At 36.1% G+C, this 16,705-nt stretch overlaps 1 protein-coding gene across 1 annotated transcript in view; it reads right to left on the reverse strand.

Annotated features, from left to right (window-relative positions):
* SYNE2 (spectrin repeat containing nuclear envelope protein 2) overlaps positions 1–16,705 on the reverse strand; it is a 293,506-nt gene that overhangs the window by 101,401 nt on the left and 175,400 nt on the right. Inside the window, exons 59-64 of the mRNA XM_011386203.2 lie at positions 11,400–11,585; positions 9,421–9,543; positions 8,002–8,184; positions 5,451–5,582; positions 1,978–2,175; positions 1,314–1,388 (exon numbers count right to left, since the gene is read on the reverse strand). Of these exons, the coding sequence (XP_011384505.1) occupies positions 1,314–1,388; positions 1,978–2,175; positions 5,451–5,582; positions 8,002–8,184; positions 9,421–9,543; positions 11,400–11,585 (897 nt within the window). The remainder of the gene's footprint in view (positions 1–1,313; positions 1,389–1,977; positions 2,176–5,450; positions 5,583–8,001; positions 8,185–9,420; positions 9,544–11,399; positions 11,586–16,705) is intronic.

Consider the following 16,705-nt stretch of genomic DNA (forward strand, 5'->3'; position numbering starts at 1 on the left):
GAGGACGAAGATGCTCTATCTTCCTCCATGTCCCTGTCATGCTTCCAGAGTGAAGACCAAGACACAGAAGATGGCTCTGCTTTCTTATCTCCTTTCTAATACAGTAATCAATTGATCAGCAGAGGGAAGTGATGTCCTACCATCATAACCAGCATCCTACTCATCTCTTTTATATAAAACTCAGTTTACCAAGCAGTATGATTATAGCCCTAATTCAGCCTCTCCCCCTATTTTCATCTCTTTGGCTAACTAAATCATACGTCGCCAAATATGGTTGCTCATCTAGAGCCTAAAATACATTCTTAAAAGTCAGGAATCAGCTTCCATCACATAAAGATCTTTAAAACAGGGTGGTTTTTTTTTTTTTAAGGAATTTAATCTACTTTGATAAATTTAACCTTAAATGCTGTCTTTAAGATAACAGCCTGATGAATGTGTATTTTCTTTGTTGCCGTCAAAGACACTGGATATTATAAACATACCAGCTCAGAAGAAAGAAAACACAAGTCTCAAATTAGAATCATGTAGATGTGCACTCTTTTTTTGGCCCGTTACCCCGCTATATTCTCACAATTCTGTCTGCCGTGAAGGGGTATGATCAGATTACAAAGTCGTCTGATAGTCAGAGGACAGTTAACCTGTCCTCAGCTCTACCATGTCTTAGTGATAGACTGCGGGACAGCAAGTTGTTCTCTGTGACAGCGGAGCTATTTAACAATCTACAAAACGAGCAGAAAACATGTCTGGTGGTGACCTGTGAGGCAGGAAAACTTTAAACTGCTATAACTTTCTTCCTACAAGACCCACTGTAACTTTAGTTTTTAAAGTATGAGATAAGAAATTGGTATCAGGAAATACAACGGCAAAGTTCTCATTCAACCAGTTATAATGAAGTAGTAAGACCAGTAGTAGTTGCTAACCATCTCTCCGTGTCCTTGGCAATGCTGTTTTAGACTAAAAAAGTAATTCGAATATGGAAAAATAAGGTTCTAAAAAGCACACCAGGAGTACCAACCAAACAGCATACTCTCAAAACTTCAGAGAAAGTACTCAGAAGTCAGGATACGGCAAAGAACTTCATCTTCTCCCTCACCCCAAAAACAGTGTGTGAATTACATTGGTCGCTCTCTAGGGAGAAGCTGTTCAGATGCACTTAAATGTTAATGACATCGGAGACCTACTTTGGTCACCCTTACATCAGCATTAATTTAAAAAATCTTTACTGTTTCCATTCATTTTAAGATCTTCCCATTGCCCTTCTTTTAGAGATTTCGGTTCTAACAAACTTTAAACAAGAAAACCATTTTCCTTACTTCACTCTTCAGAGAGCTCTCTTCCACCTCTTCCCTGACTGCTGGCAGGAAAGGCATGGATCCTCTTCTGTTCAACTGAAAGGCAAAGCACAAAGACACCTGCATCATCAAGATCCCAGTCTGGCTGCGTTATTATATAGCTAAGTTTTTCTTCACTTTATCTGAGATGCCCACCTACATAAGTAGCCCACTGGGTCTGGCAACTCCAGCTTATCCAGCCAATGTCATGATATAGGCAAATCTTATATCCCTTTCATTTACATCTCCCACTGTGGCCCCTTATCAAACAATTCAAGAATGTGATTCATTGATGTAGGTTCAGAGTGGATTTAGAGGTTCTGGGCCCATTTTGGAGTCTGCAGTGGGCTGACTTTAGTAGAAAGGTATTTCATAGGGTGACTCCCACCTACCTGCCTGTGGAATTTCATAAGCAAGTTCTTAAGTAACTCAAGCATAAGAATTCTGGGTTGCGTCCAAAACATACACCCTGAAGATTTATACTCATTCGTGAACAATCTCAGGTGAAGTATTTCTACTTTTAAAATCCTATAGTATATGCCACAGACACAGATGCCCCAGGTTTTTTTTTTCTTTAGGAGAACAACACTACCTATTAAAGCTCCTGTGGAGTATGGGACTGGCATTAACCTAAAGTCACACCCACCTTCCACTCAGAAACGTCCCTCTCAGCCACTGCGTCCTCTTCTGACGCTCCAACTGGCAGCATTTCTTTTTCTACTTCATGCTGTTCTTGCTGTAAATGCTGGTGAAGTTTTAATATGGCAGCCTTTAAGTTCACCAGCAGGTCTTCTTTTTTCTGGTTCACACTCATCATCTGCTTTCCAATACCTTCAATTTCTCCCTGTGCAGAAAGAGTGTTTGCATTGCTTTGGGAAGTCCCAGGCCTTTGCATGCCCACAGGAGCCTGCTTCATTTGGTACATGGGATGAAGATTTTTCTGTGCTATTGGTTTGCAGAGCCAGGAGCCACTCTGGTACAGTCTAGTTCCTCTGCATCCTGGTTGTGTTTCCCAATGACCTGAAGGGTTTGCAAGCTCCCCTAGAGAATGCCCTAGTCTCACCTTAGACCTTGTCAGTCAATCTCTGGGGGTCAAGCCGAGGCTCAGGAATTTGTAACAAGCTCCATAGGGGACTGTGATGCGCACCCAAGGTTAGGAGCCACTGCTCTAGGGGCCACAGGATCCTAGAATCCACAGGGTCAGGGACCAGGAACAAGCGCCCCAGGAGATTCGTAAGTAGACAACATTGGGAACCAATGAGAGAAAACAAGGTTAGAATTCTCAAACTTTTATTATTGCCTGTGAAGGCTTCTTTAGTATCACTGAATTCATTTACTTCTTCTCACAGTCAAAGCCTCCTACCAAATGGAAATAAATAAAAAAAGGTACCGTGAAGTATAATTTACTGTGGGAATGATGGACAGACGATTCCAAGCTTTATAACGTTACTTTAAAAATTTGTGTGATAGATATGAAAATAAAATTTTTTGTACATGGTAGAAATGAAGATGCTCACTGTCTAAGAGGGTTATAGAATTATAAATTTTAGAGAAACAGGTGTTATCTAGTCTGACAACCTCCTCTCTAGCAGCCCTACAAGGCACCGTTAAACCTCTGCCTGAGGTTTGCAGGAAGTGCTGTATCAAAGGGAAGCCTGCTCCTTTTTAGCAAAGCTTTATGTGTTCAAATTTTGTTCCTCATATATTACTCAAACCCCTATTCCATTATTCTTTCTTTCTTTCCATCCATCCACCCTACAGCTAGTCACAGAATCATTATTTTACAGACTGAGAAACTTAACATGTCTACACTTATAAGTGAGAATCCTGAAGTCCAGAGAAAGAAGGTGATTTTTCTGGAGCTGCAGCTAGCTCGTGACAGAGCACAGACTTGGACTTCTTGATGCCTAGCCCCCATGGCCCTTCTACTATTGCACACATTCCAACACCAGTACTCCTACTGAAGTTAAACTTCATGCGATCGCTTAGGGAAATGATAACTGAATTAAATCTGAGTCGGCTGTGGTATGTGTCAATTTTCAATAAACACTAAACTTCATAGGTATAGTGCCTCCCAAGAGACATAATACTGCAGCCATTAGAATGACACTTAGAGAAACACAATAGTCTGCAGAGCCACCGGCATGATGGAGGCATGGTAGGGCACTAAGCAGCCATGCTCAATAGCATCTGCAGACCCCTGGGGGTCCACATTCCATGAGGTCAAGTTCATTTTCATAATACTATTAAAATGTGACTTGCCTTTTTCATTGTGTTAACATTTTCCACTATGGGATGATGCAAAAAGCAACGATGGGTAAAACTGTAGCTGTCTTATATGAATAAAGGACAACGACTATTTGAATAGTTACTAGTTTCTTCACTATCATGCACTTAACTGTAAAAAAAAAAAAAAAAGCCAGTTTCACTTAAGAATATCCTCAATAAAGAATATATATTTTTAATAATCTGTGTGACAAAGTGGGAAGCATGCTTAAGGCACTTCTGCAACATACCAAAGTATGAGGGTTGAGGAAAAGCACTCATGTGGTTATTTGAGTTTCAAGCTGACCTGTCGATTTTTTTCATAGAACACTATTTTTACTTAAAAGAAAAAAAAAAAAAACAGCTGATATACTATACTTATATATGTAAATAGTAAAAGATTTTTCTGAAGAGATAGATGTCGATAAATGTAAAATCCTATTATTATCAACTACTGAAATGTGTCAACATTTGGAGAATCTGCATAATTAGTGAAACAATTTTTCCAAATGACCAAGCATGATGTTAAAAAAATCATGCATGGTGAGAAAATCTATTTAGAGTATAAGATAAACCAGTAGATTTTAATATAAATTAGGAAAAGTTTATTGACATGGTTTCAGAGTCCATTTATCAATGAACCTATGAGGAACTTCTACTTGCTGGAGTTTAGCGTAATTCCAAAGAATATCGACAATTATTCAGGGTCTTTTCCATGTACATCTTGAGAGGTTGGATTGTTTTTATAGACAGACAAAACTACATATCTCAACAGATCAAATGCAGAAGCAGATGAGAATCTAGTTGTCTCCCATTACAGAGTTTGCAAAAATGTAAAATAGTGTCACTCTTCTCACTACATTTTCATTTGAAAAATATAATTTCTTCCATAAATATGTTATTTCTATTAACATGTAATGGGTTTGTTATTTTATTTTTATTTTTGTAAGAGTTTACTTGAGCCAAACTGATGACATATGCCAGGGAGCAAGATCTCAAATGCTCCTGGTTTATTGTTATTTTAAAATAAATGAAACATATTTTTCATTTCTCAGTTTAAATTTTTCTATATAGGTAGATATAGCTCACATAAACTAAAGTTCTTTAGGATTCTCAAAGTTTTTAATATAAAGGGAAATTTGACACTTTTACAATATTGAGTCTTTAAAATTGAGTCCACCACTTAAGAGTTGTGTCACCTTGGATCCCTCTGAACTTTGCCCTTGAGGTCAAGTAATTTGCCCCAGGTCTCAGAGCTAGCAAGTGGTATAACCCAGCTTTGAACACCATAGCAATTCCTTGCCCACATTAACTTAATGGCAGGAAAAAAGAAGTTCTTTACAATCCTTGGCATACGATCAGGTTTTTTCTTTATAGAAGTACTGATTCAAAAAGAAAGACTGAAAAAAAACCTTACCAGTAAAGGGTTAACAAGCAAACCACTGTAAATGGGTCCACATGACTGTTAATTATGGCATATGGAAATACTGCTTAGTATATAGAACTCTTCATTATAACAGCCTTCAGGGTCATTATCTCTAAAGGACAGCCTGCCCACACTGCATTTCCCCTACCCCAGAAAGCTAGATGGAAAGTCAGGTTGTCCAAATAAATATCTTGTGTAACACCGGCTTCTTCGCTACCAGGGCAAATTCAGACCAAATGAGGCTAAGGACACTTGAAGGTCCTTCCATTATGATAATTATATTCATCTATTTTATAAAATAGGAATGGAAAGTAAATATACCATATTTCAACTGAAAGAGAAAAGCAGGAAATACATTCTACCATTAAAAAGGCTTCAAGACACCAATGGCTTAGTAAGAGATTGGTGAATGAATGAAAGAAACATACCTGTACTTGTGGCAGGTCAGCAGCTTGGTCTGGTGACATATGTTCACAGGAGAACGCAACTGAATAATTATTTAAGATCTGTTTCAAATTTTCTATTTCCTCGTCGCATTCATTTGTCTGTTTTATGACTATCTATAAAATAACCCCCCCAAAAGAAGAATCTTTGTCATATCAAAGAAATAGATCGATGGGCTACTTCCAATGGCTATTCCTATCATCACAAGTTTCAATCAATTACAACGAACATGCACCCACACAGATTTCAAAAGGAAATGGTAACCTAAATATGGAAAACAACATTTAGAAAGCTGGCACCTGAACTTCTTGCTCTACTAGATGCCACGGAAGCTTGTGCAGTGCTTGGACTAGAGGTCTAAGTAGACACACCTTTGCTCTTAAGTATTTCCAGCCTAGTGAGTGGTCTTGTTCTGGGAAGCATTTTATAGCAGGTTAATACAAAGTTGCTAAGTTTTATAAAATTATTGGTATATCACATATGCAATTTTAATACATATTCCATGTGAGGCTTTCCACATAGAAAGGTAACATTACTGATTCGTAGTGGAAAGAGCATGTGATGTGAGGCATGGCAAATTTTCCCATTCCAGCCACATCCTCTCCTGGTACCCACTGTGATCGGTAGCGAACATTTTATGAGTAAAAGGCTCAGGGGTTGAGAGTGGTCTAACTTTGCAGAATAAAGCAAAACCAACCAGACCAATACCTGGAATCCAGTGTTAAGTGATTCATAGAGCTCAAACCTGTTTGTGAACTAAATGATATGATCAAAGTATGATGAAATAAAGAAATGGACTTCAAAAGAAAGTCTAAGTATTTCCTTGGCATGCTTCAAATAAAGCGAAATGCCTTTTAAACTACAAAGTTTTGGGCCAACACCGAATTCTTCCTTGCATTTTCTTTAATAGTTAACCATACTTTTATCTGCAGGCTGGAAATGAAGAACTATGTTCACTGCACATACCTGTTACTCAGCCCTCAACAATGAGCAATAATCTCATTACTCCTCCCAAAAGTAATTTGTCTCATTTTCCACAACAAAGATACTTACTTACAATATCTAAAGAATTAAAATAAATGTACCATATTCTAATGCTTTTCATTACCACCAGGTTATTTAGCTTTGAAATATATGAGATGACATCTGATTTCTACCAACACAATAAGATGAAAAATTTTAGCACAGTTTGACAGCTAACTTGGCACAAAATATAATTTCCTCTTCTATTTTCCCCCTTTCATCTTGTGAAGAAGCCACTTTCCAGCATAGTTAGGACTATTATTTTCTTTTCCTTACCAGGAGACCAATAAGCACAAAAAGATTAAAAATAATAGTAGAAATTTTATATCTTTCCTTTTTCTTCTCTTCATATTATTAAAAAAATAGTACACTGAGTGCCAGATCTTTTCTCTACCTGTGGGTGTTAGGAAATGACATCAGCTGATCAGCAGCCAGTCCAGAGAGACTGTATGAGTTAAGACTCAAACCAGAGATTACAGTGTCCTCAAATCTTAAAAGAACACACAGTGACCACTTAAATGTGAATAGAATTTAAGTGGAAGAAAGAAGTAGCAGTTTCCTTCCTACAATCAGGTGGTGGTCGGGGAGGAGGGAAAAATAAACCTTTCTTCCTATCCTGATCCATCTAATCAGGAAATGCAGGCAAATGGGGGGAGGTCTACTAAGAGGGTTGAAAAGTCTGTGGAATTTAAGGTTCTTTCAACAACTTTCTGTTTTATGAGAGTGGTGGTTGACCTAGGAATACAAACCGAAGTGAAATTAACTTCCATCTAATGATGATTCCTGACTTGTCACTGGAAATCAATCGAAACTTAAGAAAAAAATAAAAATCCTCTGGGGAGAGACTTAAAGATGTCATCAGTTAGAAGAAAGAGATCCCAATATGGAGAATGATACCAGGAGTCTAGAGACTCAAATTCTTGTCCTATTTGTACACAAATGAATCTCAACATAAGTTAATTCAGTGGTTTTAGCAAGTCATCTAACATTTTCTACCTTCTAATACTGATCTCTTTATAAGTAAAAATAGAGATGGCAAAGTGCCTACTCTCTCTGTATCAAATGTTTGAGAATAAAATGAGATCGATTAATATGAAAGTGGCTGAGATGTATAAAGAGATTATTATGGGGATGATTACTGCATGAGTCTGTTGTCCTCATGCGATTGTGAAGGTACGGTTCAAGTTTGAATCTATTTCCACGGCATTTTACCCACATGGGTCTTCAATAACTGGAGAATGGAATTAAACAGACCATAGCAATGCTTTACTATCTTCAGCCAGAACAAGGGTAAGAACTGAGAGAAGTAACCATAGCCCCATTTGAGCAAGAAAGTACATTCTTATATCAAATGCCACTTCCTGGATAATAGCACAAGAAGACACCAAAAAGAATCAACGTAGGCAGCATCTTATTGGCACGGCAATTTGATCTACCGTTAAAACTAAAACAAAACTAGCTTCTGCTGAAAATTTGCATCCAATAAGTTGGCTGTCAACATAAACTACTCACCTTTAATAACTCATTTTGTTCCTGGGTCACATTTTCCAAGAGTTTTATTTCTTGTAAAAGCTGATTTGTCCGCTGAAACACAGGCAGAGGTTTCATGCCTGTCTGGGGTAACCTCAGTTCTACTTGGTAAGACATTATTTCTGCAATGGTTTTCTTCATAGGATGTATATTTTCAAGCAGGACCTTAATTATATCAGAAAAGCATGGTTCGCAAATTTAAAAAAAGGCTACTGCAAAATCTAATTATTCAAAATTATAATACTGTATAACTTAATCTTTATAGTTTTGATTTTTAAAACATTTCCTTAGCTAACACTGAAAAGGATTATTCTATCTCTTACGATCTGGTAGTTAAAGTTCTCAGAAAAGAATGCCTGAGGCAAGAGTAACTTCCTAGCACCAAAGTATGCATTCGGACAACCCTTTCCGTCCTTCTCTTCCTGCCAGCCTCTCTGCAGAACTGCTGTCTTGCTTTGCATACTGTCACCAGGCTGTGAGCTGTGTAACCGTGCGCCCTGCATCTTATTCACTTCCGTAAACCGCACCTAGATGGGCCTTCCCACATAGTAGGCCCTCGAAAAATGTTTTTTGAATTGAACAGAATTGATCTGTCAAATTTAATAAGTCCTCAAAGTATAATTATTTTATTTTAATGACATCTGATCCATAGAAATCGGGGTTCACGAAATCAACAAATGAATGAAAAAAGATTATTCATTTTGCTAAGTACACTTCATATATATCATCTTGTTGAACCCTCACGATTACCATGGGAGGTATTATCAGAACTTCCATTTCACAGGTAAGGAAATTCGGTTCACAGAATACTGAAAACCAAGGTGAAATGAACTGTAAGAAGCAGTGCTGAGATAAGAACCCAGGCTGCCTAATCCCAAAGCACATGCTCCTAACCACTGGGCTGAGGTAGACCGAACACCCATGTGCAATTCAGTATGTCCCAGTTCCTGTGCTAGGGACCTTCTATATAATTGTCCAACATAACCACTATAATACTAATGTGCAGATATGAAAAAGAATCCAAGAAATGTTAACAACTACTCAAAGTCACAGAGACGTTAAGCAGTGTAGCTGGGGCTAGAATCCAGTTCTCCTGATTTAGAAGCTCAAGATCTTGGAGTATTAAACAACTAGATTTGACCTGAAGGCAAAACTTTCAAGCTTTGAAGTTTTTGGAAGAAATTAAATGAAAAAAATAACCTATAGGAAAATTATTTTTATATAATAGTACTCTATGATTTAAAACATGATATTTATAGTTACTCATATCTCTTTCCCAACTTTATCATGCTATTACTCTAGCGAGACAAAATATTTTTAATTATATCGTATTAGTACATATCTAAAAATAAACATAGTAAGTATTATGAGAAAATATTTTAAATAATGATCCATAATTACCTCCCCATGCTTAAGATGTTCTTCGGGTGAAAAATCAAATATTTCTTTTGACAATAGGATAGCTTTGATTTTTGAAACTCTTTTCTCCATTGATTTTACTTCATTTTCAATAGCAACCACATCCTAAAATTTCAGAAACAAAAACACTCATGCAGTACATGTTGTATGTTAATAATCTATAAAACACAATTTACTGCCATTTGTTCTGTTCTCATATTTAACCAAAATATATTTGTCATTTATATCTCTTAAAAACTAACCAAGTGCACAGATAATGTCGATTGTTATTCAATAAAAATTGTTATTCTATTAAGCACATACCACACTACAAAGCATTGCTTACACCTTGTTGAGTCAAAGATCCTCACAGGGCCAGTTTCCAGTTACTTATACTATGAAAACAAAAGTACAGATGCTCCTTGATGTACAATGAGGTTATGTCCCTAATAAACTGAAAATATCATAAGTCGAAAATGCATTTAATAGACCTAAGATACCAAACATCGCAGCTTAGCCTAGCCTACCTTGACTGTGCTCCTAACACTGACACTGGTCTACAGTTGGACAAAATCATCTAACACAATGAATACACTGTAGCATATCAGTTGTTTACCCTCGTGATTGTGTGCCTGCTAGGAACTGCAGCAGCAACACGAGAGAGTATTGCAGTGCATATCGCTAATCGGGAAAAGATTAAAATTCAAAATCTGAAGTATGGTTCCTACCGAATGCATATCTCTTTTGCACCATTATAAAGTCAAAAAACCTTGAGTCAAACAATCTTAAGTTGGGGACTGTCTGTAGCATAATCTGAATTAATTTTTAAGTAAATTCTCAGTTATCTGCAAACTCTAGATTTATCTTTGGAATGTGTTTAAACACTTGAATACAAGTGAGTCCAACATTTTAAAAATTCTCACCACTTTAAGTAAAATGATAAAGTCACCCTTAAAAAATGAACACACAAGGGGCTGGAAAAATTGACAGGATTTTCCAACGATAAGCTTGTTGCCGTGCAAAGTGTCACTAAATTACTTTATAATTACTCACACTGTAAGAGGGCCTTTAAGACCTTTACTTTAGAGCTCAAAAAGAGGAACCATAGCAATAAAAAGGTACGGTTAATAATCAAGGGGACAGGGAAAAAAACTACATAAATATATACTGAGGGTTTCAAATTATAGCAGTTGGAGCCATTCAACATAGGACAAACAACTTTATAAGCAAGTGAAACAGTAAGTGTAGTAATTTTATAGTGATATCACCAAATTTTTAAGAAAAAGTTAAATTATATTGAGATTATTTTCTGCACCTTATTTTGAAAAAGGACATAAAAATATACAATGTATTTTAGAGAATTTCCATCAAAATTAGAGAAGCATTTAAAAACAGTGGAATAAGCTTCATTGACCAAGAATATTTAACAATAATTATTCCTTTAAGTTATGTAAGTGTGGTGTAGGGAATGTAACTGAAAAACAAAGGTAAATAATTAAGACTAACTGTACCTGCCTTTGCTATGTGATTCCATCCTTAAATAGATGCCTCACCCATTTCAAGCTAAAATAAATACAATTATTTAAAAATCTAGCGGCTAGCATACAGTAGCCCCTCAATACATATTTGCTATTGGTGAATGAAGACTTGGAAAGTTATGGTTTAATTCTCTCTTTACTAATCCATGCTTTTAAATCAACAATATCTCTTCTCTGACAAAGAGAAATCACTGAGTTTATTGGGTCAGGATTCTTCCCTTTAAATCGACCACTCCTAGACTGAGAATGGGAATATGGTTTTTTATTACAGTTGCACTATAGGTTGCAAAGTAAAATACAATTTAAGAAATAAGAATATAAATGACAAAAAGGTACCAGATCAATGTGTCTTCATATAATTAGTTGATTAGCAGTATAACTTTAATATAGTAAATGAAACATAAATTAGATATAAGAAGTCACATCTTTATAGTGCTAACTTACATCAGCCATTCGCTGAATCTGTGGCAGGCTCTCCATGATATTTTGTTGTAAAGCTGCTACTTGACGACTTAACTCTTGTATGGACTGTGCTAAATCATCTGTTTCAAAAATTACTGACAAGTCTTCTAGATCAGTGAAAACTGAATGTAAAAGATTGTGCTTCTGTTCTGAATCTTCCAAAGCCATCTAGATAATGGGAAACAAGGCAGATGGGGGAAGAAAGAAACATTAAGATACTGAAAATTGATTAAAATTTAAATCAGAGAAAATTCTGTAACTCTGTATGGTGACAGATGTTCACTAGATTTATTGTGGTGATCATTTCACAATATATACAAACATCTAACCATTATGGTGTATACCTGAAACTAATAAAACATATGCCAGTTATACCATAATAAAAAAATTTAAATCAGAGAAAATTTAATTTTCTCAACATTTCAAACTCCTGTTCATTTCCAGTTTTGTAATAATATTCTGAACGGTCTCTACGGTCAGTGGTAGTGGATGCCTTAAGAGAGTCTGAGATTTTGGTGGTCTAGCAGCCTGCTCCTCCAGCCATCTTTAACGAACCAAGAATACTTGGCCTGTAGTCCATCCCTCTGAAATTTGGAATTGGGGCCAACAAAGCCATTCATGCTATTTCCAATTGGCTAGACTTATAATTTTGGGAAGGTGGGTGTGAGAGAAATAGATAAATGAAGAGGGGATGAGAAATGAAGAGGCAGCTCAGTGGCTTGCCATTCCTGGTGCCAGTGTTCTCCTTAGGCCTTACCAGATGGTGCCACTGACTTCAAGGAGACATCACCATAGCTTGAGATGACTTGAACAATGCAATACTAAAAGAGCTCTGTCTAATAAAACCAAATGAAAAATTATCTATTTTTTGAATTTCTTAGACATTCCTCCTTATAATTTCTTTTTTTCTTTTAATAATTACAATGTATCAATCTTCAAATTTAAGATTTCAAAATATCTTAGCTACCTATTGCAAATGTTCAACTTGCTATGTAGTCTCAAATAATTCCATAAAAAATAACTGACATGAGAAAGTGCACTTACTTATACAACTAGAACTCTAGTCATTAAGTCTCTAAAAGTAATCAGGTTATTTAGAATTCTGTATTGGCCTTATTCAAAATCCTAGAAGGAGAAAACTTTAAGGAAAACAAAACTTAAAACCAATGTTTTTATCAATAATACTATTTATAATAACATCAAAATACATGAAATACTCAGGAATAAACTTAACAATTTATATGCAAGACCTATACACTGAAGACTATAAAACACTGCTAAAAAAAATAAAAATAAAAAACAGGCATGTCATGTTCCTAGATTTGAACAGCCAATACAGTTAAGATGTCAATTCTCAACAAACTGATCTACAGAATTAATGCAATCACACTCAGAATTCCAACAAACCTCACATAGACACTGACAAGCTGATTCTAAGATTTATATAAAAATCCAGACTAACCAAAACAGATATGAAAAAGAACTAAGTTGCAGAATGTATGTTACCTGATTTTAAGACATACTATAAAGCTACAGTAACCAAGATTGTGTCATATTGATGAATAAGCAGAGACATGGATCAATACAACATCAGAGAGAGCTCAGAAACAGACCCAAAAGGGACCAAAGTAATTCAATGGTGAGTCTTTTCAACAAATGGTGCTAGAATAATTAGATACCCACATAGAAAAAAATAAACCTGGATTCTCACTTCATACCATATACAAAAATTAAGTTCCTTGAAATGGATCATAAGACCTAAAAGTAAGAGTTAAAACTATAAAATTTCTAGAAGAAAAAATAGGAAGAAATTCTTGTGACTTTGGGTTAAAGATTTCTTAGATACAACACAAAAAAAATCATAAAAGAAAAATATTGAAATTGGACTTCAACAAATTAATAACATTTTCTCTTTGAAGGACAATATTGAGAGAATGAAAAGACAAGCCACAGACTGGAGGAAAATATTTGTAAATCATTTACCTAATAAACAACTGGTTTTTAGGGTATTTTATAAATAACTCTTACAACTTAATAATAAAAAGACAAACTAATTAAAAATGGGCAATAAAAAAATTGAAATGACACTTCAAAAAGTGTACAAATAATGACACACGAATAAATGCTCAAATTAATAAATCATTAGTCATTAGAGAAATGTAGTTTAAATCACAATGAGATAATACCACATTACTAGAATGGCTAAAATTTAAAAGACAATATCATGTGCAAGCCAGAATACAGAGCAATTGGAACTCACATTGCCAGCGGGAATAAAAAATGGTACAGCCATTTTGGAAAAACAATTTGGAAGTTTCTTATCTAGTTAAATATTTACCATAAAAGCCAGCTATCATACTCTTTGGTATTTACCAGATGAAATGACATGAAAATGTATACAAGGATTTACATGTGAGTGTTCATAGCAGCTTTGCTCATAATGGTCTGTGGTAGGCAGCAGTAATCCTCACTTTCTGGTACTCATGCCCTTATAATCAGCTCCTTTGAATGTAAGCTGGGCTAATTTATTTCTAATATGATATGGCATGAAGCATATCATGCGATGAAACTTCCAAGATTAGATTACAAAAAAGACGATTTCTGTCTTGTGAGCACTCTCTTTTTAATTGTTTATGGAGAGGGAAGCCAGCCTCCATGTCATGAGGCAGCCTCATAAGGAGGCCCACGTGTTTTTCCCCTATATATGGAAGTGGATCTTCTGTTGCCTGCCAAATGCCAAGTGAATGAGCTTGAATGTGTATCCTGTTTCCTCTCTCACCCAAATTGAGACTTCAGATGAGACCACAGCCTTGGCCAACACCATGACTGCATTCTCATGAGAGACCTTGAGCCAGCGGTACTCAGCTATGCCTGGATTCTTGGCCCATATTAACTGTGAGATAATAAATGTTTGTTGTTTTAAGCTGCTAACTTTTGGAGTAATGTGTTACACAGCAAGAGATACTGAATATATAGCCCAAAACTTGAAACAAACCAAATGTCTATTAACTAGTGAAGGGATAAACACATTGCATATTTCCATAAATGTAATACTATTCAGTAATCAAAGGAACTAACTACCTGTAAATGTAATGACCTAGATGAATCTCAAAAACTAAGTAAAAGAAGTCAGGTACTATAAACTATAGACAGTATGATTCTATTTATAAAGTACTGTAGAAAAGGCAAAACCATAGTAATAAAATGCAGTGAGTAAGTGGTTACGTAGGGCTGAAGATAGTCGAAAGGGGAATGAATGACTGCAAAGGAACACGAGAAAAATTTTTGGGGTGATGCGAAATGTTCCTTACATTGATGATAGTGGTAATGGTGGTTACACCAATTGTATACCTTTATCAAAACTCTTCTAACTATACACTGAAAATAGGTATATTATACTACATGTAAATTATACCTCAATGAAGCTGATTAAAAAAATAAGCTGTTTTCCTATTTTTACGATGACAATTTATGTTGCAATGATGCTTAATTACAACAGCAATCTTTGGTTATAAACAGCACCTTTAGGTTATAAAAATCTATTTTAACAAATCCAAGCTAAATAAAAGGTTAGAGTGCAATAAAAATAGACATTTTAAAGCTTAGTTGAGAGTTTCAATTATTTCTTTAAGAGTCATTTTAAAAATCAGTGCCTGGTAATGCTAGAAAAATGTAAAACGGTATCCTAAAAATAAGGACAAAATGGGGCACTCACATATGACTAGTTATTTGAGACTTACTTGCCATTGGGGGATTGATTAGGATACATTCTGTAAGAAATTAGCCTGCATCTCCCCTTGTCCCTATTTGAATCTAGCTCAAAGAGTTCTACTCAGCTCACAACCACCAGCAAATTAGGATGTCCTGAATAGTTTGAGAGATGCTTTCACATTTTTACATTTGTGTTAGTAGAAGGTAGCAAAGTCCAACTGCTTTTGCCTGAGTTCACATTTGTATGATTTTTTTTATGTTAAAAAAAAACTTATAATAAGCATTTGAGGAAAAAAGCATCATTTCTCTCTTCTGTCTTTGTAAACTCTGAAAATGGTGAGAACTACAGGCAATTTAAAATAAAGGAGGATGTGGAAAGTCAACACAAGAGATGGGGGCAGAAATCACAGGACGGGGGAAGAAAAGAAACAAATGGGAGAAAATGCAACATCTTTAGAACTGTTACTATGGGGAAAAAATATGCCGACAAATCTCAAACATCAAGGAGATATGAAGTCAACACTTGTTCATTTAGGAACACACTGTGCTATTCTAGAGATATAAAAAGGAGTTGGATCAACTTTGTGGTCTGATTACTCTAAAAACTGTTACAAAATAAACCTTTTCCTAAATGATTCTTTCTCATGGCTGAATAGTATGATAGAAGGGAAATGTGCCTTTCACAGTAAAACAAGCCTATACTTGGCATCTGGAAGATTTCCGGCAGTCAAGACCCGCACAGATCGACGCTTTCATTTGTTGTCTTTATGAGCTAGCATGGAGACACGGGGTCTCTGAGGAGTACCAGGAAGGACGGGAAATTTGGAATCATGGTGTGCTAGACTTGGAGGAACCATAGATTAGTTTTCTAATGCTGTGTAACTAATTACCACAAATTTAGCAGTTTAAAATAAAACAAATTTATCATCTTGTGGGAACCATGGCTCAGGAATCCAGGCCCAGATTAGGTGGGTCCTCTGCTTAGGAAGTTACAAGGCTGCAAACAAGGTGCCATCCGGAGCACGAGTTTCTCTTACAAGTTCGCTCAGGCTGTTGGCAGAATTCAGTTGTAAGACTGAGATCCCAGTTTTCTTGCTGGCTGTTGACTGGGGTCACTCTCAGCATCTAGAGACCACTCCAGGATCCCAGCCCCATGGCACTCTCATAATACGGCAGCTTACTTCTTCGAGCCGGCAAGAATCTCTCTCCAGTCTGCTACCAGGGAGTCTTACAATCACATAACCATGAGTAATCATGTATTCATGGGAGTGACTATCCCATTACTTTAGTCATATAATAATGTAACCTAATCAATACAGTGACTGTCTCATCACATACTTACATTCTTGCCCTCAATCAAGAGGAAGACACTATACAAGTCATCATGTACATTAGGGGTCAAGAATATTGGGAGCCATCTTAGAATTCTGCCAACTGAAACCATCAACACGGTTCAGTGCAACATTCTTACTTCATAGATGAGGGAAACCGAGGCCCATAGAGGATACCCAAAAAGTCATGTAGTGGTTATCAGGACAGAAAGAACAAGATCCTGGTCTCTAAAATCCCTGTCTAGA

The sequence above is a fragment of the Pteropus vampyrus genome, unplaced genomic scaffold, assembly GCF_000151845.1.
Source record: "Pteropus vampyrus isolate Shadow unplaced genomic scaffold, Pvam_2.0 Scaffold15, whole genome shotgun sequence".
NCBI lineage: Eukaryota > Metazoa > Chordata > Mammalia > Chiroptera > Pteropodidae > Pteropus > Pteropus vampyrus.